Source organism: Procambarus clarkii, chromosome 82 (assembly GCF_040958095.1).
Source record: "Procambarus clarkii isolate CNS0578487 chromosome 82, FALCON_Pclarkii_2.0, whole genome shotgun sequence".
Lineage (NCBI taxonomy): Eukaryota > Metazoa > Arthropoda > Malacostraca > Decapoda > Cambaridae > Procambarus > Procambarus clarkii.
The window spans coordinates 16169772-16196977 of record NC_091231.1 but is presented as its reverse complement, the minus strand read 5'-3'; the positions used below and the strand labels follow the sequence as shown (position 1 = coordinate 16196977).

At 39.4% G+C, this 27206-nt stretch overlaps 1 protein-coding gene across 5 annotated transcripts in view; it reads right to left on the bottom strand.

Annotated features, from left to right (window-relative positions):
• Nucleotides 1–300: 300 nt before the first annotated feature.
• The window catches only part of LOC123764442 (D-beta-hydroxybutyrate dehydrogenase, mitochondrial), a 66019-nt gene continuing 39113 nt past the window's right edge, over nt 301–27206 (bottom strand). For all 5 annotated transcript variants that reach the window (XM_069316131.1, XM_069316134.1, XM_069316133.1 and 2 more), the window contains exons 5-9: nt 21979–22134; nt 18489–18594; nt 14820–14881; nt 9279–9424; nt 301–866 (exon numbers count right to left, since the gene is read on the bottom strand). In XM_069316131.1, coding sequence (XP_069172232.1) covers nt 708–866; nt 9279–9424; nt 14820–14881; nt 18489–18594; nt 21979–22134 — 629 coding nt within the window. In that variant the 3' untranslated portion in view covers nt 301–707. The remainder of the gene's footprint in view (nt 867–9278; nt 9425–14819; nt 14882–18488; nt 18595–21978; nt 22135–27206) is intronic.

Below are 27206 nucleotides of genomic sequence, written 5' to 3'. Positions count from 1 at the left end.
ACATGATACATTAGTTCACGTGCAAGATAATCAAGAATATCATCAACCGGTGCCTTTGTAAACAAAGAACAAACGTCAAAACTGATTAACTTTAAATCAGGAAAAAATTCTGTTTCAATTCTTCCCTCGTGGTCTGAGACTGTCTACACCCAAAGGATATTTTTACCGAAGAGCGGTGATAAAATTCTTAAAAACTGGCCGATACTCAGGACACATTCATTTTTCTGAAGTTCTAAGTTCAGTTGTAAGCAATATACCTATGTAATTTACTTATAAAGCAGGTACAAATAAAACACAATCTCTCATTAATCTGCTGAATCGTCTGATTTATTGATTTTCAACCATCTTGTGTTTGATTTGGCAAACTGCATTTGTGAAGTGTAAGAGGAATATTGAAGACCAAATCCACACACTAGAAAGTGAAGAGACGGCGACGTTTCGGTCTGTCCTGGACCATTCTGAAGTCGATTGTGATCACAATCGACTTCAGAACAGTTTAGGACTGACCGAAACGTCGTCGTCTCTTCACTTTCCAGTGTGTGGTTTGGTCAACTTATTTCAGCCACGTTATTGTGACTCCTCATATGCACAGGAGTATTGAACTACAAAGTGAATTATCTTCACCTCTGTTAGATCAGTTATGTTTTCTTTAGGATCAAATGCGATTCTTCATGATCAAATATGGCTCTTGCAGAATCAACAACGATTTAGCCACCGAAGAGCGTGTCGTAGACCCAGGCTGGGAAGTGAGTGTTGACGAAAACTGCCATGTAGGTTTGGGCGCTCATGGGGCAGTAGCGGTCCTGCGGGAAGGTCTGCGTCAGCGCCTCTGTGAACGCGTTAATCACAGGACTGATATCCTTAGCCTGTGAAAATAAATTTACAGTCGTTAATGCTTAACACCACATAACATTGTTGCCCTGACACCGTTATTGAACTACTGCTCATTACTTCATATTAATGTTACTCAGCTATCGTTGGTAAGGCAATGTATGCCAAAACATGATTGGTCAGGGTCAAGAATTGTATATAACTGGAACACCGAGATGTGTGATCGGCTTCTTGGAGTATTTACACTATACGTATATTTGATTCTGAACTAATATAAAGACTAAAATGTTTTGCTGTTTAGCGTTGACTTATGCCATCTTACTGACTCAGAATCAGTTGAGTAGTAAATTGCTACTAAGGGGTCAAGGGCTCTGGCCAAAAAGGGAAGTATGGTGTTTTGTGGTACATTATATATATATATATATATATATATATATATATATATATATATATATATATATATATATTAGTATATTTTGATAGCAGTCTTTCCTGTAGACATATATTATTAAATATGACCGAAAAAGTAAGATTAATAATTCTAATACGAATTTTCTCAATCTTTCTTATATTTCTTTTCACTGTTGATGGTAACTGAAAAATCAATTCTCCAAAAATTCATTTTTATTTCTAGTCTGACGCGACACTTGAACGCGTTTTGTAAAACTTATTACATTTTCAAAGACTTTAGTTTACACACACACACAACTATAACTGAACAGAGTTTAAACAGCTTCGATTTTATACCTGCATTTGGGAGAGGTGATGTTACAACAGTTTTGGATGAGGTGAAAACAAATTTTCAACACAAGACAGAACACGAAACAATGGGTATAATATTTTGTAAGTTAAAGGGAAGAATGGAAGTAACTGCAAAGGGCCTATTGGCCCATATTTCTTGATGCTTCTATATTGGTGCGGAGTCTTGAAGTGGGTAGAATATAGTTGTGCATTAATTGGCTGTGCAATTGCTGTGCATTAATTGTGCATTAATTATGGAAATCATCGATAGATACAGCGATAGCAGACGGCTTGATATCTGCGAGGCACTACACATTAAGAAGTCAACACCAGCAATCAACAGCCAATTAATGCACAACTATATTCTACCCACTTCAAGACTCCGCACCAATAAAAGACACCAACATACATGCCTCACCTGTGACAGGAAAAAACATGTTTTTTGAAAAACAGTGCCATCTGTTGGCTGTAAGAGCAACACATACAGTAATCTCCAAAAGTTCTTCAGCAATTGCCTTGAAATTTTGACACAACGTTGCATTCAAACAGGCGCGTCTTTTTATATATCTTCTATTTAGATGCCACCCCTGTGACAGGTAAAAACATGCATTTTTGAAAAACAGCGCCATCTGTTACACAAAATAGGAACATGCACTATATACTAATTATGTCACGAATTTCATTTCAATGTTTCTGATTGCATTGATAAATTAATTTTTTTTCGTAGATATCGATTTATTTTATTTTTTAGTGAATTATTTTATGTGACATTGTGTTGGAATTGAGCTGTGTTGTTTACCATACCGTTCATTTCGTGAGTATAGTTTATATTTTTTTTTTCTTTTTTTTTCCATTTAGTTTTTTGAACAGGGGTGGCATCTTATAGTTCAGTGATGGGAACATCTAGGGCCAGATTCAGGAAGCAGTTACACAACGTGTACATCGTTCCTCAATCTTTGATGGCTTTGGTTACATTTATTAAACAGTTTACAAGCATGAAAATTTGCCAATTAGCTGTTGTTATTGTTATAAACAGCCTCCTGGTGCTTCGGAACTCATTAACTTTTTTATAATTGCAAACAAAGCCGCCAAAGATTGAGAAAAGATGTACAGGTTCGTAAGTGTTTGTGTACGTTTTTCGTGAATCTAGCCCCAGATCATTTGATCTTCCCAATTTTCTGATGGGAACATCAGATCATTTCATCCTCAGACGAGAGAGTGGGGAATGGTGGGAAGGACGAGGTGACGGGAGTAGGGGATGGTGGGGAGGAAGAGGGGACAGGGGAGGAGGGTAATGGTGTGGGGGGACGAGGGGGATAGGGGAGTTGGGGATAGTGGGGACGAGGGGGATGAGGAATGGTGGGGAGGACAAGGGAACAGGTTAATGGGGAATGGTTAGAAGGACGAGGGGATGCTGGAGTGGGGGATAATGGGGGAGGAAAAAGGGACGAAGGAGTGAGAAATAGTTGGGAGGACGAGGGGACAGGGAAGCGAGAAATGGGTGGCGGGGACTGGAAGACTGGAAAAAGAGCTGCTGTGGCCGGGTACAGCTACAACACATGATGTAGAAAATATGTTACGATTCCATTTAAATGTTTCTGACTGCATTGATAAATTGAATTTTCATAGATTTTGATCTATTTTCATTTTGATATAATTTTTTTTTTTTGTGACGTTGTGTTGGAATTGAACTGTGTTATTTAACATACATTTCGTGGGTATAGCTTATTTGTTTGTTTTTCATTGTTTTTTTATTTCGTTTTTTAACTGTTCTTCTTATTTTTCAGTGCGATTGGTGGTGAAGTTGAGCTGTGTCGATTGATCTGAGCTTGAATTGAAATATTTCGTTAGTTTTTTATGTTTTTGTTTTGAAAACAAGATAATGGACAACACGTTTATTTCACAGCTGCAAATGTACAACAAACAGCTATGAATCCACCGGCTACAATGTTAACTGCTTTCTTCAGGTTATGTCAAAATGACGCGTTTGCGATAACACTGCTGTATTCGGAAGTGCCTACGTATTACACATGGAATGCCAGTAGAAAATCATTTGAACGATGCTAATGAGGAGAGCGAGTCGACGGACAACCTGGCATATTCAAATAAACTACGATAGGCAGACTGTACACCGTGCATCCCAATCAAGATGAATGCTTCTTTCTTCGCATGCTGTTGTAAAATATGCTCGGTCCAACGTCTTTCCAGACATTGAGATTTATCAACGGCGTAACACATGCCACTTTCCGTAGTGCATGTCAAGGTTGGAATTTATTGGAGATGGACCGACACTGAGATGTATGCATTAATGACGCGTCCAACACGTCACATCCAAATCAAATTCGTGCATTGTTTGCAATCATATTGACCACCGGCTCTCCTTCATCTCCAACAGTGTTATGGGAAGAATATAAGTCGCACATGGCTGAAGATATTATCCGTCGAATATGAAGGAAAATTCAAATATGAACATGGATTTCACAGTAGAAATCTACAACAAAGCATTAATAATGATTGAAGATTTGTGCTTAGAAATTCGCGAACAAAGTTCTAAATCAATTGGAAATGCCATCACCGAATTGATCTGCTGCTTTGCTGCTGCTTTGTTCGAAGAAGAATTGCATCATGAACAAAATTACAACATGAGTGATCTGTTGTTGTATGTGCAATCAAATATTCCTAAGCTAACTCTTGAGTGAAAAGGCATTTACAATCAAATAATTCAAACTGTCAATAACAGGTTTGGAGAAATCTTCTTAGACACGCCAAAAGAAACTGTAAATCCTTCCTAATTAGATTGATTCTGGCAGCATTTCGATCCCAAAATGGCATAACCTTAGCTCTTGCATCATCTGGAATAGCTGCGGCATTGTTACCAGGTGGAAGAACTGCTACTTCGGCTTTGAAATTGCCATTGAACAAGCAATTCATTTAAACTCCCACAAGCAACATTTCCAAAGCATCCAGCATGGGAAAAGTATTGCAGAAATGTAAACTTATCGTTTGGGATGAATGCACAATGGCCCACAAAAAATCGCTTGAAGCTCTTCATCGATCATTGCAAGATTTGCATGGAAACATCAGACCATTTGGGAAAGCATTAATATTGCTTGCAGGAGATTTCAGACAAATTTTATTTGTAATTCCTTGATACAAGTCCGTCGACACTGTTGAGGAAGCAGATGAAGCGGTTAGTTATCCAACAGAATTTTTTAATTCACTCGATCTGCCTGGGATACCATCACACGTACGGCAATTGAAAATCTGCGTGCCAATTATCATGTTGCGAAATATCAACCAGCTAAAGCTTTGGAACGCCATGCGCCTTGCAGTAAAAAAATTATTCAGCAACGCCATAGAAGCAATAATCTTGACAGGACCTTTGAAAGGTGAAAATGTCCTCATTCCTCGCATTTCTATGATTCTAACTGATATGGTATTTCAATTTAATATATTGTAATTTCCAATTCGATTGGCGTTTGCAATCACCATCAACAAAGCTCGGGGCCAATCTCTAGGATTGTGCAGTTTATATCTAGACACAGAATGCTTCTCATAGAGACAATTATATGTGGCGTGTTCTAGAGTCGGCAAACCAGACAATCTTTATATCTCCACAGACAATGGAACAACAAAACAAAACCTGCCTTACCCTACAGAGTTCTTCAACTCTGAAGAACTCTGTAGGGTAAGGCAGGTCCTAGTCAACAACGGCTTCTCCAATGGTTTCATCGAAGACATCATAAGAAGGAAAGTGAAACGCCATGCAACCTCTGAAGAGACAACTAACACAACACCTATACCCCCTATTAGACTATTTTACAGGAAATTCTTTTCCACATCTCATAAAACGGAGGAAAGGGTCCTGAAAGATATTGTTAATAGAAACGTTATCCCTACAGACAAAAATCAGAGGATACAACTGACGATTTACTATAAAACCAGAAAAACGGCCAGCCTACTCATGAGAAACTCTCCAGACACAAAACAGAACGCTTTAAAAGAGACTAACGTCGTCTATGCCTTCAAATGCCCTCTTGGGGACTGTAAGCTCCAAAAAACCCAGTATATAGGCAAGACAACAACATCTCTTTCTAGGCGTTTAACGATGCACAAGCAACAGGGCTCCATTAAGGAACATATAATCTCTTCCCACAACCAAACCATCGCCAGAGAAATCCTAGTAAACAACACAGAAATCATCGATAGATACAGCGATAGCAGGCGGCTTGACGTTTGCGAGGCACTACACATCAAGAAGTCAACACCAGCAATCAACAGCCAATTAATGCACAATTATATTCTACCCACCTCAAGACTCCGCTCCAATATGGAAGCATCAAGAAATATGGACCAATAGGCTTTCTACAAACACTTCTATTCAATACCCATTGTTTCGTGTTCTGTCTTGTGTTGATGAAATTAATACCCTATTAATGCCACCTCTTGTTCTGTCTTGTGTTGATGAAATTAATACCCTATTAATGCCACCTCTTGTTCTGTCTTGTGTTGATGAAATTAATACCCTATTAATGCCACCTCTTGTTCTGTCTTGTGTTGATGAAATTAATACCCTATTAATGCCACCTCTTGTTCTGTCTTGTGTTGATGAAATTAATACCCTATTAATGCCACCTCACCCCATCCACCTCACTCAAATGTAGATATAAAATCGGAGATGCGTAAGTTCTATTCAGTTGTGTATTTGTAAACTAAAGTCTTTGAAAATGTAATAAGTTTTACGAAACGCGCTCGTGTCGCGTCAGACTAGAAATAAAAATGAATTTTGGAGAATTGATTTTCGATTTACCTCCAACAGTGAAAAGAAATGTACGAAAGATTGAGAAAATTCGTGTTAGAATTATTAATCTTACTTTTTCGGTCATATTTAATAATATATGTCTACAGGAAAGACTGCTACCAAAATATACTAATATATATATATATATATATATATATATATATATATATATATATATATATATATATATATATATATATATATATATATATATATGAATGAAAACTCACACCCCAGAAGTGACTCGAACCCATACTCCCAGAAGCAACGCAACTGGTAACTACAGAGCGCCTTAATCCGCTTGACCATCACGGCCGTCAAAAGGAAGTGATAGCCGAGGCTATTTGAGCCACTTCCCCGACGGCAACTCGGATGGTAATCTTGGGCATAGCATTTCACCAAATCACCTCATTCTTTGGGGCACACGTGAGGAACACAAATGCGAACAAGCCTGAATGGTCCCCAGGACTATATGCGAATGAAAACTCACACCCCAGAAGTGACTCGAACCCATACTCCCAGAAGCAACGCAACTGGTAACTACAGGGCGCCTTAATCCGCTTGACCATCACGGCCGTCAAAAGGAAGTGATAGCCGAGGCTATTTGAGCCACTTCCCCGACTAGTTGCCGTCGGGGAAGTGGCTCAAATAGCCTCGGCTATCACTTCCTTTTGACGGCCGTGATGGTCAAGCGGATTAAGGCGCCCTGTAGTTACCAGTTGCGTTGCTTCTGGGAGTATGGGTTCGAGTCACTTCTGGGGTGTGAGTTTTCATTCGCATATAGTCCTGGGGACCATTCAGGCTTGTTCGCATATATATATATATATATATATATATATATATATATATATATATATATATATATATATATATATATATATATATATGAACAAGCCTGAATGGTCCCCAGGACTATATGCAACTGAAAACTCACACCCCAGAAGTGACTCGAACCCATACTGCCAGGAGCACTCTGCTGGCGTACAGGATCCCTTAACCGCTCGACCAACACGACCGGACAAAAGAGGATGGTAGCCGAGGCTATTTCCATCCCCCCGCCGGCACTTGGTTGATAATCTTGGGCATGGTATTTTATCAAATCACCTCATTCTTTGGGGCACACGTGAGGAACACAAATGCGAACAAGCCTGAATGGTTCCTAGGACTATATGCAACTGAAAACTCATGTTGGTCGAGCGGTTAAGGGATCCTGTACACCAGCAGAGTGCTCCTGGCAGTATGGGTTCGAGTCACTTCTGGGGTGTGAGTTATATATATATATATGTCGTACCTAGTAGCCAGAACGCACTTCTCGGCCTACTATGCAAGGCCCAATTTGCCTAATAAGCCAAGTTTTCCTGAATTAATATATTTTCTCTAAATTTTTTCTTATGAAATGATAAAGCTACCCATTTCATTATGTATGAGGTCAATTTTTTTTTATTAGAGTTAAAAATAACGTAGATATATGACCGAACCTAACCAACCCTACCTAACCTAACCCAACATATCTTTATAGGTTAGGTTAGGTAGCTGAAAAAGTTAGGTTAGGTTAGGTAGGTTAGGTATTCGAAAAACAATGAATACATGAAAAATTGGCTTATTAGGCAAATCAGCCCTTGCATAGTAGGCAGAGAAGTGCGTTCTGGCTACAAGGTACGACATATATATATATATATATATATATATATATATATATATATATATATATATATATATATATATATATATATATATATATATATATATATATATATATACATATATATGCCTATACTTGCATAAACCACAAGTGAAGATTAACAATCTTTGGACAACACCCACCAGTGGGACTCGAACCCAGAAAGCACAACTACCTTTCAGTAGCTGCCATAACTAGTACGCTTTAACCCACTACACCATCAGACCCTACAAAAGAAGTAGAGACTTCGAGATATATATACATCTCAAATATCTCCACTTCCCGAGGGCACCAGATAAGTGTGAGGTTAGTCTGCGTTTTTCATCAAGCCACTGTCAATGTGAGAGAACTCGTGTCCATGCTATAAGCCTATACTTGCATAAACCACAAGTGAAGATTAACAATCTTTGGACAACACCCACCAGTGGGACTCGAACCCAGAAAGCATTGTGTTTTCTATTGTGCTTTCTGGGTTCGAGTCCCACTGGTGGGTGTTGTCCAAAGATTGTTAATCTTCACTTGTGGTTTATGCAAGTATAGGCTTATAGCATGGACACGAGTTCTCTCACATTGACAGTGGCTTGATGAAAAACGCAGACTAACCTCACACTTATCTGGTGCCCTCGGGAAGTGGAGATATTTGAGATGTATATATATCTAGAAGTCTCTACTTCTTTTGTAGGGTCTGATGGTGTAGTGGGTTAAAGCGTACTAGTTATGGCAGCTACTGGAAGGTAGTTGTGCTTTCTGGGTTCGAGTCCCACTGGTGGGTGTTGTCCAAAGATTGTATATATATATATATATATATATATATATATATATATATATATATATATATATATATATATATATATATATATATATATATATATATATATATATATATATATATATATATATATATATATATATATATATATATATATATATATATATATATATGAGTTGTTGCATTCTTTTAAAGCAACTAGAACGCCTAGCATTCTGGGTAGGTCTTCTATCTTAAATTTTCTTGAAATGCGACCTGCCAAATCTTTAAGCAACCGGGTACCAATTGTCTGCTGGATGAACAGAGGTGTACAGTTAAGGATTGACACCTAGTCAAACCTTCCCGCCCGTGATACGAACCCCAGTCCCAAGTACTCGCGATGTGCGGGGCGAATGGCTTACTCCAGCATCACTGGGACCATATATAAGCATAACTTTCATGATGTGTCTACTCACTGTACCCTTGTAGATATTTTTTACGAAACCTTCGAGACGTTTGTGGTAATCTTCGCCATAATCCTTTTTGACGTCATCACTGACAGTTGCCAGCAAGGCCTTCACCCTCTCCGGTCCTGCCAGGTCCGGTCCAAACAGCAACGTACCTGTCAAGTACTGTCTGTTACACTACACCGTGAACACTCGAGTACTGTCTGTTACACTCTACACCGTGAACACTCGAGTATTGTCTGTTACACTCTACACCGAGAACACCGAGAACACTCGAGTACTGTCTGTTACACTCTACACCGTGATCACTCAAGTACTGTCTGTTACACTCTACACCGAGAACACTCGAGTACTGTCTGTTACACTCTACACCGAGAACACTCAAGTCCTGTCTGTTACACTCTACACCGAGAACACCGTGAACACTCAAGTACTGTCTGTTACACTCTACACCGAGAACACTCGAGTACTGTCTGTTACACTCTACACCGAGAACACTCAAGTATTGTCTGTTACACTCTACACCGAGAACACTCGAGTACTGTCTGTTACACTCTACACCGAGAACACCGAGAACACTCGAGTACTGTCTGTTACACTCTACACCGTGATCACTCAAGTACTGTCTGTTACACTCTACACCGAGAACACTCGAGTACTGTCTGTTACACTCTACACCGAGAACACTCAAGTCCTGTCTGTTACACTCTACACCGAGAACACCGTGAACACTCAAGTACTGTCTGTTACACTCTACACCGAGAACACTCAAGTACTGTCTGTTACACTCTACACCGAGAACACCGTGAACACTCAAGTACTGTCTGTTACACTCTACACCGAGAACACTCGAGTACTGTCTGTTACACTCTACACCGAGAACACTCAAGTACTGTCTGTTACACTCTACACCGAGAACACTCGAGTACTGTCTGTTACACTCTACACCGAGAACACTCAAGTATTGTCTGTTACACTCTACACCGAGAACACTCGAGTACTGTCTGTTACACTCTACACCGAGAACACTCAAGTACTGTCTGTTACACTCTACACCGAGAACACTCGAGTACTGTCTGTTACACTCTACACCGAGAACACTCAAGTACTGTCTGTTACACTCTACACCGAGAACACTCGAGTACTGTCTGTTACACTCTACACCGAGAACACTCAGGTACTGTCTGTTACACTCTACACCGTGAACACTCAAGTACTGTCTGTTGTCTGACAAGGGGATATGTACACCGAGACAAGGGGATATGTACACCGAGACAAGGGGATATGTACACCGAGACAAGGGGATATGTACACCGAGACAAGGGGATATGTACACCGAGACAAGGGGATATGTACACCGAGACAAGGGGATATGTACACCGAGACAAGGGGATATGTACACCTAGAGGAGTTTCCCTGCTCGCTATATATACACAGAGAGTTTAGACTGTTCCGGGCTAACTTACAAACCTGAATTATATTTGATGGTTTCTCAGTATGTTCTGGAGGCCTTAATAACCCACCAGAGGTTATTAGATAATTTGGCTAAATATTAGGAAAATGAATAAACATGGTCATGAGCCCAACTCCAACCCAACCACATGTAATTCAATTTTGGGTATTTTTCGTGAATTGCTGAATTATTGTATAGAAATTGATTTAGGAAAGACCTGGATAAATATTACTTTTTTTGGAAATGGGGTTGTTTGTTAGTGGAGCAATATACCAGGTAACAGACATGGCATCGCTTGATTGTTCCAAGTGTAGAGTAGGCATGTGTGTGAGTGAGTTTGGATGGTCATAAAAAGGCCCATACCTAGTATGGGTCAATTCGCTTCATGACTGGCGACAAAAGACGAGATTAAGACTCCCAAAGTGTATCTAACAAGTAAGTTAGCTCTGAACGTCAGCTACACGTTATAGTACAAACATATTTTTAAGTGTATGTTTGTTTTATTGATAAAGCCTTTCAGTTTTCAAGCAAAAGGTCAGACCACTTGATAAACATTTTTATGAAGTAAATGCACTACTCAAAGAACTAGGAACTAACTATCGTTCATTATTTTAATAGAGACCATACCCAACTTTACAACTTAGCCGGCTATAAAGCTATTCAAAACGGTAGGCCAAATAATAAACAAGGTGGTACAGCTATATATCTCCAAAATACTTTCATATGCACTAGTGTCATCAGTGATGTACACAACTACTGTGAATATAACTTTACTCAATTCTCGAATAAATCCCTTAAATCCTACGTGACTGTTGGAGTTATCTTCAGATTTCCCAATACTAATACAAATGCATTTTCAAATAACCTGAGGAATCTTATCATAAACATCAACTCAACTAAAATCAAATCATTCTATGAGTTGACCTCAATATTGACCTGTCTCAACAAAATAGCTCTCCAGTCGAATATTCCCAAAACAGCATGAACTCCTATATACTAACACCCACAATCACCAAGTCCACCTGAATCCCTCAAACATCCACTACTATCTTGGATCACTTATTGGATAACACAACAGCTCCCCCTTGCATCTGGTATAATCACTGACAGAACTTCTGACCACTATCCTTCCTTCTTCATAGCAAATATGTACATAACATTTTCAAATACTGTACCAAGAAAAGTATCTTCAGGATATACAGTGAAGCAGAAAAAGACAATCTCACAAATGCACTTTAAAATTATAAACTGATAATCTGAATTCAATAATACACAGGATATAAATTCATTAGCCAAGATCTTCCTTTTCAAAGCGCTAAGCCTCTACAATGCACACTGTTCTCACCTCACCAAGCAAGTAACTGCCAAAAGATTAACCAACCCCTGGCTCACAAGTGGCATACTCAAAGCAATCAACAAGAAAAAAACTTTGGCGTGGCTTAGTTATAAGTGAAATAGTTAATAGATACTCATCAATGCATACCCGTATAATAAGAAGAGCGAAACTGTCATATTATGTGAGTAAATTCAAAGAAACAATAGGAAACATGAAAAGCACATGGATAGTTATCTCTAACATCCTAGGATCTAAACAGCAAAAACATAAGAAGCAGATAAAACTCTCTAAAGATGGTTACACAACTCCAACAGATTTAGAAATGGCAACTGAATTTAATACCTTCTTTTCATCAGTTGGTATAAACCGTGCCAGAAAAATCCCACAGACCCAGACACATGTTACTACATATCTTAAAGGTAGCTATCCAAACTCTCTTCTCCTTTTACCAGTCAGCCCGACAGATGCTATGTCCACCATTCACTCATTAAAAACCAAAGCTGGGAACATTAGTGAAATACCATCAATGGTATACAAGAGTGCTTCCCTAGCCCTTGTACCACCTATAGCTCTGCTATTCAACAAATGTCTAGTGTCAAACTTTCCCTGACATCTTTATAAAACACACGAGTAACGCCAGTTCAAATAGGACACGATGCGGCAGACAAAAACTTACACAGCGATATCTAATCTACATATATTATCAAAAATATTTGAACAAATTATTTACAAACAGCTCTACTCCTATCTCGTTAAATTCAACATATTAAATCCTAGTCAATTTGGCTTCCGTTTCCAAAAGACTTCCAACGATGCAATTATTAGTATACTTGATATAATCTACATAGACCTTGACATAAATGAGTTCCTAATTTGGTTCTTTATTTACCTAAGAAAGGCCTTTGAGACATTAAACCATTACTAGCTCTTACATAAACTTCCCCATTATGGAATCCGAGGCCTTGCCCTGAACCTTATTCGATCCTATCTTAGTCACAGACACCAATATGTAGCCATCAATAATATAACCTCCCCCCACTCTACCATTAACCGTAGGAGTGCCACAGGACAGCATCCAAGGACCTCTCTTATTTCTTATATACATCAATGATCTGCCTAATGTCTTTATTATTCTTGAACCTATAATATTTGCTGACGATACTACCTTCATCTACTCAGACTCCAACCCACACACTCTAATGTTTTAAATAACGAATTAGAAAAAGATCACTCACGGATGTTAACCAACAAACTCACACTAAACATACAAAAGACCTACCATATCTTATTTGGAAGCAAATCATCATATGAAACTCAGTTTCAGATAGACAGTGGTAACATCTGCTATATAAATAATGGAAAGTTCCTTGGCCTAAACATTGCCAAGAGACTCAACTTCAGCACCCACATACAACATATAACCAAAAAGTCTCAAAACCGATCTGAATACTTTCTATAATCAGGTATTATGTTCCAAACTCTGATCTCTCATTATACTACGCGCTAATCTATCTCTGCCTAACATACGGTATCTGTGCACGGAGTTCAACCACTGCAACTTTCAAGCTCATCATCACCCAGTAAAAATATGCTATTAGAACAATAACGAACTCTGTTATCAACCCTCACACAGCCCCTCTGTTTAAATCCCAAAACATGCTAAACATAAACTCACTCCACATATTCTCTTCTGCCATTTACATGTACAAAACTTTGTTCCTAAATGTAAATCCTTATTTGAAATTCTTCCTTGAGAGATGTAATGAAACCCATAATCACAACACCAGAAATAAATATATCTATATTTAGATACCATTAAATATTGATATCCCCAGAGTCCAACGAAATTTGTGTAAACTCTATGCAAATAAAGAAACCTAGTCTATGGAACTCACTATATAACGATTTAAGGAGTAGTCCAACCTATGCCTAATTCAAAGGTAAAACCAAAAAGTACCTAATTTCATCCACATAGTTTCCTAGCTGTTGCTTCAAACTCCCTTTGTATCTTGTGCTAACCACTCCACCAATATATATACATATATATATATATATATATATATATATATATATATATATATATATATATATATATATATATACCTAGAAGGGGTACCACCTCTGGTGGTATATATATATATATATATATATATATATATATATATATATATATATATATATATATATATATATATATATATATATATATATATATATATATATATATATATATATATATATATATGCATAATCCATACAACTTCATCATTGTAATCACTGCTATCAACCTATAACATGGTTATTATGTCGAATGAAAATTTTACTACAATGTTCCTATTAATAATCCTCAAATTATGCTACAAGGTACCTGTTGACAATCCTCTAATTTTACTACAATGAACCTATTAATTCTGTTAATATCTTCTTACAATGTATCTGTTAATGTTTTTCAAATGTTGCTACAAATTACCTACTTAAAATTATCCGTTAGATTTAGGGTGCCTTCTAGCAATCATTCTCCCACTAAGAGGAGAACTCCCAGTGGAGTTGATAATGGATGAAAATTTTCCCCTATTAGGTATATTACAAAATTCAGATACATGTACTCAGTAAGAACGGACGAGAAGTCATCCATGCCTCCCTTACACATGGAGTGATATGCACTTCTATTATCCCCTTAAAAAAATTCAAATCGGGAGATTAGACTTTCAGTACAATCCCGCAACACATGTACGGATAGACTCAACACACAATACATTACCAGCAGCGAAGTTGCCAGGCTCTACAATGCACACCTTGACACCGAACCCACTCATCTCTTGTCTGGCGGAAGGTAAAGAAAACACCATTAGTAAATATCACTGCGGGCATCTGTTCTAAACATACTCCCTTACAGGGAGACAAACTTACAATATTGTGTCATCTACCGTGAGCACATCCCATAGAGGGAGATGAACACCCTCACCATCACTCTTATTACAGTGAACACAACAACAGACCAGACAGAAGACGAGTGATGAAAAAGAAATCAGACTCCCTGAGGATTTTTAGCTACGGACATAACAAATACAGTTATGACAGTAAATTGTATCACTGTTCGATAAAGTGGCCCCGTCTTCCAGCGACGTGAGGACTAATTCCCGTAGTCTCTCCTCATAGCTCATATCTCTCAGCTCGGGGTACTAGTCTCTTGGCAAACATTTGAACCTTCTCCAGTTTAGACTTATGCTTGACTAGATATGGACTCCATGCTGGAGCTGCATACTCCAGGATTGGTCTGACGTATGTGGTATACAAAGACGATCATCAGTGCGGTGATCACGGTGTTGTGAACGTTTATTGGGGATCCTGGACGGCATGAGTTCGAATCCTGGCCGGGTCATTTCGAATTCATATATATATATATATATATATATATATATATATATATATATATATATATATATATATATATTAGTATATTTTGGTAGCAGTCTTTCCTGTAGACATATATTATTAAATATGACCGAAAAAGTAAGATTAATAATTCTAACACGAATTTTCTCAATCTTTCGTACATTTATTTTCACTGTTGGAGGTAAATCAAAAATCAATTCTCCAAAATTCATTCTTATTTCTAGAATGACGCGACACGAGCGCGTTTCGTAAAACTTATTACATTTTCAAAGACTTTAGTTTACAAATACACAACTGAATAGAACTTACGCATCTCCGTTTTTATATCTACATTTGAGAGAGGTGGATGGGGTGAGGTGGCATTAATAGGGTATTAATTTCATCAACACAAGACAGAACAAGAGGTGGTATTAATAGGGTATTAATTTCATCAACACAAGACAGAACACGAAACAATGGGTATTGAATAGAAGTGATTGTAGAAAGCCTATTGGTCCATATTTCTTGATGCTTCTATATTGGAGCGGAGTCTTGAGGTGGGTAGAATATAGTTGTGCATTAATTGGCTGTTGATTGCTGGTGTTGACTTCTTGATGTGTAGTGCCTCGCAAACGTCAAGCCGCCTGCTATCGCTGTATCTATCAACGCCTGCTATCACTGTCGATAGATACAGCGATAGCAGGCGGCTTGACGTTTGCGAGGCACTACACATCAAGAAGTCAACACCAGCAATCAACAGCCAATTAATGCACAACTATATTCTACCCACCTCAAGACTCCGCTCCAATATAGAAGCATCAAGAAATATGGACCAATAGGCTTTCTACAATCACTTCTATTCAATACCCATTGTTTCGTGTTCTGTCTTGTGTTGATGAAATTAATACCCTATTAATACCACCTCTTGTTCTGTCTTGTGTTGATGAAATTAATACCCTATTAATGCCACCTCACCCCATCCACCTCTCTCAAATGTAGATATAAAAACGGAGATGCGTAAGTTCTATTCAGTTGTGTATTTGTAAACTAAAGTCTTTGAAAATGTAATAAGTTTTACGAAACGCGCTCGTGTCGCGTCAGACTAGAAATAAAAATGAATTTTGGAGAATTGATTTTTGATTTACCTCCAACAGTGAAAAGAAATGTACGAAAGATTGAGAAAATTCGTGTTAGAATTATTAATGTTACTTTTTCGGTCATATTTAATAATATATATATATATATATATATATATATATATATATATATATATATATATATATATATATATATATATATATATATATATATATAATGTCGTACCTAGTAACCAGAACGCACTTCTCAGCCTACTATGCAAGGCCCGATTTGCCTAATAAGCGACATTTTACTGAATTAATGTTTTTTCGACTACCTAACCTACCTAACCTAACCTAACCTAACTTTTTCGACTACCTAACCTAACCTATAGAGATAGGTTAGGTTAGGTTAGGTAGGGTTGGTTAGGTTCGGTCATATATCTACGTTAATTTTAACTCCAATAAAAAAAATTGACCTCATACATAATGAAATGGGTAGCTTTATCATTTCATAAGAAAAAAAATAGAGAAAATATATTAATTCAGTAAAACTTGGCTTATTAGGCAAATCGAGCCTTGCATAGTAAGTTTAGAAGTGCGTTCTGGCTATTAGGTACGACATATATATATATATATATATATATATATATATATATATATATATATATATATATATATATATATATATATATATATATATATATATATACAACTTTCTGCCCAACTGAGAAAGCGCCCCATAACTCTGCTGCTCTTTTGTGTCGCCCATATGTTATCACAGTGAACCCCAGGATGAATGGCAAGCCGTTGGTGTGGCACTGCAGGTATGTATCAACCCTGGTTAACACCTACAATAACTTTTAGTGTTGCACATCTGGGTGGCACTGCCTCTCAAATGGAATCAGCCAAGATCTGTAGGTACAAACTGGACCTGGACAACTGGATCACCACTACAGTTTTGTCCCCATTGGTTCTCAATAAACCTGGCGCCTGGTGTAAGATCCCAACTCATCCTCCGAATTAACAATACGACTTAATATTAAGTGTAATAAGTACATTTCCTTATTGTCATTAATAGTACATAATTGCACCTATGGAGCTGTTACATTTACCTTCCCATTTATTCTCCTCGTTTTCTATAAAGCCAATCAGAATTTTAGGAGGAGGTTTTCAAGTTCGACCTGCTAGGCACAACTTTTAAATATTAAGAATTTATTTTTCAATTTTATTAAACAATAAAGATTTTATACAAAATTGGAAAATATCCTGAGTTACTTTACAATTTTTTTATACATTCTAGTTTTGCTTTACTAGTTATATAAAACTTTAATACCAATATAGCTATACGTTAAGTACTAATTGTAATTAAGAAATTGTAATTAAAATGATTATCTTCAAACACTAAGACGGTTAGGTGAGGTTGTGGTTTTCTATTCAGCTTTTCAGGTGAACTCAAATATTCACAATATATATGACTACGATTTAATACTAAGTGAAAATAAGTACAATTCCTGACTACTATGAATAGTACATAATTGCACTTATTCGTGCTGTTACATTTACCTCTCCATTTTTAGAGGACGGGCTGATTCCGTCAGTTTCTGAAGAAACTGTTCGCTAGGCTAATTGAAACAGCAAGACACCCCTAGAGCTTCCAGCGTCCTTTTCAGGGCCTAAGTGTGGCGATACAGATGGGAAAATTCACACTACATTCAGGGTTCCTGTCTGCCATTTGAGGAGCTGGAGGAACTCGAAAACTTATGATATTCATCTTTGTACTTTACATGTAACTCCTTTTTTTGTAATAAATTTTAAATATAATAAATACTTACATATATAAGGGGGTGGTAAGAGAAGACAATAAATATATGCCAGCACACGTGGGCGCCAGACAAGGCTTCAACAGGTGCTGCATATATAAATATTGCAGTACCTTAGAGTAGAGTGAGCAGTGGTCCTCTACACGGTACACTCACCTGAGGACATCGCTGAATCCTTCTACAGCATACTTGGTGGCGCAGTAAGCACTCATGTATGCTTGACCAAAGCGACCAGCGATGCTAGATACATTCACAACTCGACCTGTAAACAAGACAAATCTCATCTTTGTGATTCATGGTTTAAGGTACACACACACACACACACACACACACACACACACACACACATACACCCGGGGCCTCGTAGCCTGGTGGATAGCGCGCAGGACTCGTAATTCTGTGGCGCGGGTTCGATTCCCGCACGAGGCAGAAACAAATGGGCAAAGTTTCTTTCACTCTAAGTGCCCCTGTAGCCTAGCAGTAAATAGGTACCTGGGAGTTAGTCAGCTGTCACGGGCTGCTTCCTGGGGTGTGTGTGTGTGTGTGGTGTGGAAAAAAAAAAAAAAAAAAAGTAGTTAGTAAACAGTTGATTGACAGTTGGGAGGCGGGCCGAAAGAGCAAAGCTCAACCCCTGCAAAAACACAACTAGTAAACACATACACACACACACACACACACACACACGCACACAAACACACACACACACACACACACACACACACACACACACACACACACACACACACACACACACACACACACACACACACACACACACACACACCGGTGGTGCCGGCGGAGCCGGTGGCTGTGTGGATAGCACGCTGGACACGAACTCCTGTGGCCCGGGTTCGATTTCCGGCGCCGTCGAGAAAAAAAATTGGGCAGAGTTTCTTTAACCCCTGATGCCCCTGTTACCTAGCAGTAAATAGGTACTGGGGAATTAGACAACGGGTACAGGCTGCTTCCTGGGGTGTGTGTGTGTGAAAATAATTGTTAGTAGTAAGTAACAGTTGATTGACAGTTGAGAGACGGGCCGAAAGAGCAGAGCTAAGCCCCCGCAAGCACAATTAGGTGAATACAACTATGTGAACACACACACACACACACACACAGTCTGGGGTGGGCAGACTGTATATTTTTGGATTGCCAGAAAGCCTTTGACACAGTACCACACAAGAGCTAGTGCACAAGCTGAAGATGTAGACAGGAGAGAAAAAGATCTAGGAGTTGATATCACACCAAACCTGTCTCCTGAAGCCCACATAAAAAGAATACCATCAGGAGCGTATGAAAGGTTGGCTAACATCTGGACTGCCTTCAGGAAGCTGTGTAAGAAATGATTCAGAGCCTTATATACCACGTATGTAAGACCAATCCTGGAGTATTCAATTCCAGCATGGACCATGTACCGTATCATGCACAAGACGATGCTGGAGAAAGTTCAGAGGTATATCTTGAGGTTATCTTGAGATGATTTCGGGGCTTTTTAGTGTCCCCGCGGCCCGGTCCTCGACCAGCCCTCCACCCCCAGGAAGCAGCCCGTGACGGCTGACTAACACCCAGGTACCTATTTACTGCTAGGTAACAGGGGCATAGGGTGAAAGAAACTCTGCCCAATGTTTCTCGCCGGTGCCTGGGATCGAACCCAGGACCACAGGATCACAAGTCCAGCGTGCTGTCCGCTCGGCCGACCGGCTCCGGTATGCTACTAGGCTAGTCCTAAAACTAAGAAGTTTGTATGTTGTTCCTCGCATCTTAGGTCAAAGACATGAGATACGATGAACGGCTGAGTGAATTGCCCCTCACGTCGCTGGAAGGCAGGAGAGTTCGCAGAGACATAATCACTACTTACAAAGTTCCCAGTGGAATTGACAGGGAAGATAAAGATAAACTGTTTAACACGGGTGGTAAACGAACAAGGGGACACAAGTGGAAACTGAGTACCCAAGCGACCCACAGGGACGTTAGAAAGAACTTTTTCAGTGTCAGAGTAGTTAACAAGTGGAATGCTTTAGACAGAGATGCGATGGAGGCAGACTACATAACCAGTTTTAATTGTAGACATGACAGAACCCAGTAGTCTCAGGAATCTGTACACGAGTTGTTTGACAGTTGAAAGGCGGGACCAAAGAGCCAGAGCTGAACCCCCATCGGCACAACTAGGTGAGTACACACACACACATACATATCGGACCTTGCAGCTGAGTGGACAAATCTCGGGGGGTCGTAGTCCTAAAGGCCCGTGTTCGATTCCTAGCCGAAACGAAAACAAATAGGTAGAATTTCTTTCACCCTGATGCCTCTGTTCATCTTGCAGTAAACAGGTGAACAGAGGAGTTAGAGTTAGGTTAGCAGCCTGGGAGTTAGACAGCTGCTAGAGGCTGCTTCCTGGGGATGTGTGTTTGTCTGTGCATGTGTTAGAAATATATGTAGTAGATATAATAGAGGAAAAATAGGTTGATTAGAAAGGGGGGTGTCAAAGAGCTAATAACTCGATTCTGCAGAGACAAATTGTAAATACACACACATACACAAAGTCTGATGCCCAGCTATTTGCACCAGTCGATAGAGCAACGATATCTCTTCTTGCAGGTTGGTATTCGATCCCCTACCATTCATGTGGTTGGGCACCAATCCTTTTCTCTGTCCAATCCTAAATATTTATCCTCCTCCCTTCTAGGTGGTGTGTAGTCGTAATGGCCTAGGTATTTTTCTTGATAATTATCATGCCTTACACATAGCTCGAAATATATAATTTTCGTTTTTTTGAAAGTAACGGGTTTCTGTTCATGCTTCTCAATTTGCGTTAGACCTCACCATCACAGGTAAATGATGCGAATTGTTTCTGCACTTGGAAAATGACAGCCGTCCTCATCATTCATCGTGCCTGGCACTTGAAAGATTTTATTGTTGCTGATACATCACCTCAGTTACTACATATAGTTGGTGCTCAAATGATTTTTGAAACATTTGATCATAATAACTTTCCTCTTGTGATACGTTTCTATGAAGACAAGGGACACTCACTCTTTTACCTATATTCGCATGTCAGAGAGAGAAGGCAGTATCCGTTATGACTAGAATCACGTCACCCACACTACCAATGAACACTGGAAGTCCTCAGGGTGGGAGACTCGGCTCTCTCTTCTAGCTCACATAGATTACTAAATATACCACCCAACACCTCAAGATAATAGATTAATTATAATACCACACAGCTCTCTCTCTCTCTCTCTTTCACTTTATGTGTCTCCTCCCTCCATCTCTCCCTCCCTCTCTCTCTCTCTCTCTCTCCCTACCTCCCTCCCCCTTCTCTCTCCCTCCTGACCTGACAGCTAACACCTTCGCTAACAGCTGACCTGACAGCTAACACCTTCGCTGACAGCTGACCTGACAGCTAACACCTTCGCTGACAGCTGACCTGACAGCTAACACCTTCGCTGACAGCTGACCTGACAGCTAACACCTTCGCTGACAGCTGACCTGACAGCTAACACCTTCGTTGACAGCTGACCTGACAGCTGACCTGACAGCTAACACCTTCGCTGACAGCTGACCTGACAGCTAACACCTTCGTTGACAGCTGACCTGACAGCTGACCTTTCTCGACATTCGCTCTGGAAGATAACTGACACCCACTGACCTCTGGCGCGACGGACAAGTGGTAGGAAGGTCTTGGTGGCGGCAATGAGGCCGAAGAGGTTGACCTCCGGTAGTTTCCTGAAGTGTTCCATGGAGGTCCACTCCACGGGGCCCATGCATAGCAAGCCGGCGTTGTTCACCAGGCCCCACACACCTTCTGCAGCAGGTGGGAGAGAAGTATCTTATAACCTCACAAAAATATAGTAAAAACTGTATTTTTTAGGTTGTAATAATTTATATGTTAACTTGGATTTACCAGCTTTCTAACCTATGAATATGAATCACTTATGAATATAATGCCTCCAACATGAATATTATATTATAAACATTTATTCACTAAAGGAATGAATTAATTTACCTTTATGAAATAATTTATTAATAATATACAAATCCTATTCGTATAAGTATTAAAGTTATGGACATACTTACAGCAGTAAATAAAACTAACCATCGGAAAATTTTAAAAATTATATATATATATATATATATATATATATATATATATATATATATATATATATATATATATATATATATATATATATATATATATATATATATACACACACACACATATTTCGTACCAAGTAGCCAGAATGCACTTCTCGGCCTACTATGCAAGGCCCGATTTGCCAACAATGGCTTCTCCAATGGTTTCGTTGAAGACATCATAAGAAGGAAAGTGAAACGCCATGTAACCTCTGAAGACACAACTAACACAACACCTGTGTTAGTTGTATTATTAGACTATTAGACTATTTTACAGGAACTTCTTTTCCACAGCTCATAAAACGGAGGAAAGGGTCCTGAAAGATATTGTTAATAGGAACGTTATCCCTACAGACAAAAATCAGAAGATACAACTGACGATTTACTATAAAACCAAAAAAACGACCAACCTACTCATGAGAAACTCTCCAGACACAAAGCAGAACGCTTTAAAAGAGACCAACGTCGTCTATGCCTTCAAATGCCCTCTTGGGGACTGTAAACTCCAAAGAACTCAGTATATAGGCAAGATAACAACATCTCTTTCCAGGCGATTAACAACGCATAAGCAACAGGGCTCCATTAAGGAACATATAATCTCTTCCCACAACCAGACCATCACCATAGAAGTCATAACAAACAACACAGAAATCATCGATAGATACAGCGATAGCAGGCGGCTTGACATCTGCGAGGCACTACACATTAAGAAGTCAACACCAGCAATCAACAGCCAATTAATGCACAACTATATTCTACCCACTTCAAGACTCCGCTCCAATATAGAAGCATCAAGAGGAAGTATGGGCCAATAGGCCCTTTGCAGTTACTTCCATTCTTCTCTCTCATTTATCCAATTAATACCCATTGTTCCGTGTTTTGTCTTGTGTTGGTCAAAAGTTTGTTCACCTCATCCAAAACTGCTGCAACATATCACCTCACCCAAGTGCGAGTATATAAGACAACCTGTTTAGTTTAGGCATAAGTAAAACTGTTAGTGTTTTCAGGATACAGTTGCGTGTGTAAAGTCTTTGAAAATGTAATAAGTTATTACGAAACGCGTTCAAGCGTCGCGTCAGACTAGAATTAAAAATGAATTTTGGAGAATTCATTTTTCAATTACCATCGACAGTAAAAAGAAACATAAGAAATATTGAGAAAATTCGTGTTAGAATTAATAATCTTACTTTTGCGGTCATATTCAACAACATATGTTTACAAGAAAGACTACTACTGCATACTATATTTACAAGAAAATATACCAATATATATATATATATATATATATATATATATATATATATATATATATATATATATATATATATATATATATATATATATATATATGTCGTACCTAGTAGCCAGAACTCACTTCTCAGCCTACTATTCAAGGCCCGATTTGCCTAATAAGCCAAGTTTTCCTGAATTAATATATTTACTATAATTTTTTTCTTATGAAATGATAAAGCAACCCTTTTCTCTATGTATGAGGTCAATTTTTTTTTATTGGAGTTAAAATTAACGTAGATATATGACCGAACCTAACCAACCCTACCTAACCTAACCTAACCTATATTTATAGGTAAGGTTAGGTTAGGTTGCCAAAAAAAGCTAGGTTAGGTTAGGTTAGGTAGGTTAGGTAGACGAAAAAACATTAATTCATGAAAACTTGGCTTATTAGGCAAATCGGGCCTTGAATAGTAGGCTGAGAAGTGCGTTCTGGCTATTAGGTACGACATATATATATATATATATATATATATATATATGTCGTACCTAGTAGCCAGAACGCACTTCTCAGCCTACTATGCAAGACCCGATTTGCTTAATAAGCCAAGTTTTCCTGAATTAATATATTTCTCTAATTTTTTTCTTATGAAATGATAAAGCTACCCATTTCATTATGTATGAGGTCAATTTTTTTTTATTGGAGTTAAAATTAACGTAGATATATGACCGAACCTAACCAACCCTATCTAACCTAACCTAACCTATCTTTATAGGTTAGGTTAGGTTAGGTAGCCGAAAAAGTTAGGTTAGGTTAGGTAGTCGAAAAACAATTAATTCATGAAAACTTGGCTTATTATGCAAATCGGGCCTTGCATAGCAGGCAGAGAAGTGCGTTCTGGCTACTAGGTACGACATATATATATATATATATATATATATATATATATATATATATATATATATATATATATATATATATATATATATATATATATATATATATATATATATATATATATATATATATATATATATGCGAACAAGCCTGAATGGTCCCCAGGACTATATGCGAATGAAAACTCACACCCCAGAAGTGACTCGAACCCATACTCCCAGAAGCAACGCAACTGGTAACTACAGGGCGCCTTAATCCGCTTGACCATCACGGCCGTCAAAAGGAAGTGATAGCCGAGGCTATTTGAGCCACTTCCCCGACGGCAACTCGGATGGTAATCTTGGGCATAGCATTTCACCAAATCACCTCATTCTTTGGGGCACACGTGAGGAACACAAATGCGAACAAGCCTGAATGGTCCCCAGGACTATATGCGAATGAAAACTCACACCCCAGAAGTGACTCGAACCCATACTCCCAGAAGCAACGCAACTGGTAACTACAGGGCGCCTTAATCCGCTTGACCATCACGGCCGTCAAAAGGAAGTGATAGCCGAGGCTATTTGAGCCACTTCCCCGACGGCAACTCGGATGGTAATCTTGGGCATAGCATTTCACCAAATCACCTCATTCTTTGGGGCACACGTGAGGAACACAAATGCGAACAAGCCTGAATGGTCCCCAGGACTATATGCGAATGAAAACTCACACCCCAGAAGTGACTCGAACCCATACTCCCAGAAGCAACGCAACTGGTAACTACAGGGCGCCCTGTAGTTACCAGTTGCGTTGCTTCTGGGAGTATGGGTTCGAGTCACTTCTGGGGTGTGAGTTTTCATTCGCATATAGTCCTGGGGACCATTCAGGCTTGTTCGCATTTGTGTTCCTCACGTGTGCCCCAAAGAATGAGGTGATTTGGTGAAATGCTATGCCCAAGATTACCATCCGAGTTGCCGTCGGGGAAGTGGCTCAAATAGCCTCGGCTATCACTTCCTTTTGACGGCCGTGATGGTCAAGCGGATTAAGGCGCCCTGTAGTTACCAGTTGCGTTGCTTCTGGGAGTATGGGTTCGAGTCACTTCTGGGGTGTGAGTTTTCATTCGCATATAGTCCTGGGGACCATTCAGGCTTGTTCGCATTTGTGTTCCTCACGTGTGCCCCAAAGAATGAGGTGATTTGGTGAAATGCTATGCCCAAGATTACCATCCGAGTTGCCGTCGGGGAAGTGGCTCAAATAGCCTCGGCTATCACTTCCTTTTGACGGCCGTGATGGTCAAGCGGATTAAGGCGCCCTGTAGTTACCAGTTGCGTTGCTTCTGGGAGTATGGGTTCGAGTCACTTCGGGGGTGTGAGTTTTCATTTTCATATATATATATATATATATATATATATATATATATATATATATATATATATATATATATATATATATATATATATGCGAACAAGCCTGAATGGTCCCCAGGACAATATGCAACTGAAAACTCACACCCCAGAAGTGACTCGAACCCATACTCCCAGGAGCAACGCAACTGGTATGTACAAGACGCCTTAATCCACTTGACCATCACGACCGGACATAATGAGGTGATAGCCGAGGCTATTTGAACCACCCCACCGCCGGCACTCGGATAGTAATCTTGGGCATAGCATTTTACCAAATCACCTCATTCTTTGGGGCACACGTGAGGAACACAAATGCGAACAAGCCTGAATGGTCCCCAGGACAATATGCAACTGAAAACTCACACCCCAGAAGTGACTCGAACCCATACTCCCAGGAGCAACGCAACTGGTATGTACAAGACACCTTAATCCACTTGACCATCACGACCGGACATAATGAGGTGATAGCCGAGGCTATTTGAACCACCCCACCGCCGGCACTCGGATAGTAATCTTGGGCATAGCATTTTACCAAATCACCTCATTCTTTGGGGCACACGTGAGGAACACAAATGTGAACAAGCCTGAATGGTCCCCAGGACAATATGCAACTGAAAACTCACACCCCAGAAGTGACTCGAACCCATACTCCCAGGAGCAACGCAACTGGTATGTACAAGACGCCTTAATCCACTTGACCATCACGACCGGACATAATGAGGTGATAGCCGAGGCTATTTGAACCACCCCACCGCCGGCACTCGGATAGTAATCTTGGGCATAGCATTTTACCAAATCACCTCATTCTTTGGGGCACACGTGAGGAACACAAATGCGAACAAGCCTGAATGGTCCCCAGGACAATATGCAACTGAAAACTCACACCCCAGAAGTGACTCGAACCCATACTCCCAGGAGCAACGCAACTGGTATGTACAAGACACCTTAATCCACTTGACCATCACGACCGGACATAATGAGGTGATAGCCGAGGCTATTTGAACCACCCCACCGCCGGCACTCGGATAGTAATCTTGGGCATAGCATTTTACCAAATCACCTCATTCTTTGGGGCACACGTGAGGAACACAAATGTGAACAAGCCTGAATGGTCCCCAGGACAATATGCAACTGAAAACTCACACCCCAGAAGTGACTCGAACCCATACTCCCAGGAGCAACGCAACTGGTATGTACAAGACGCCTTAATCCACTTGACCATCACGA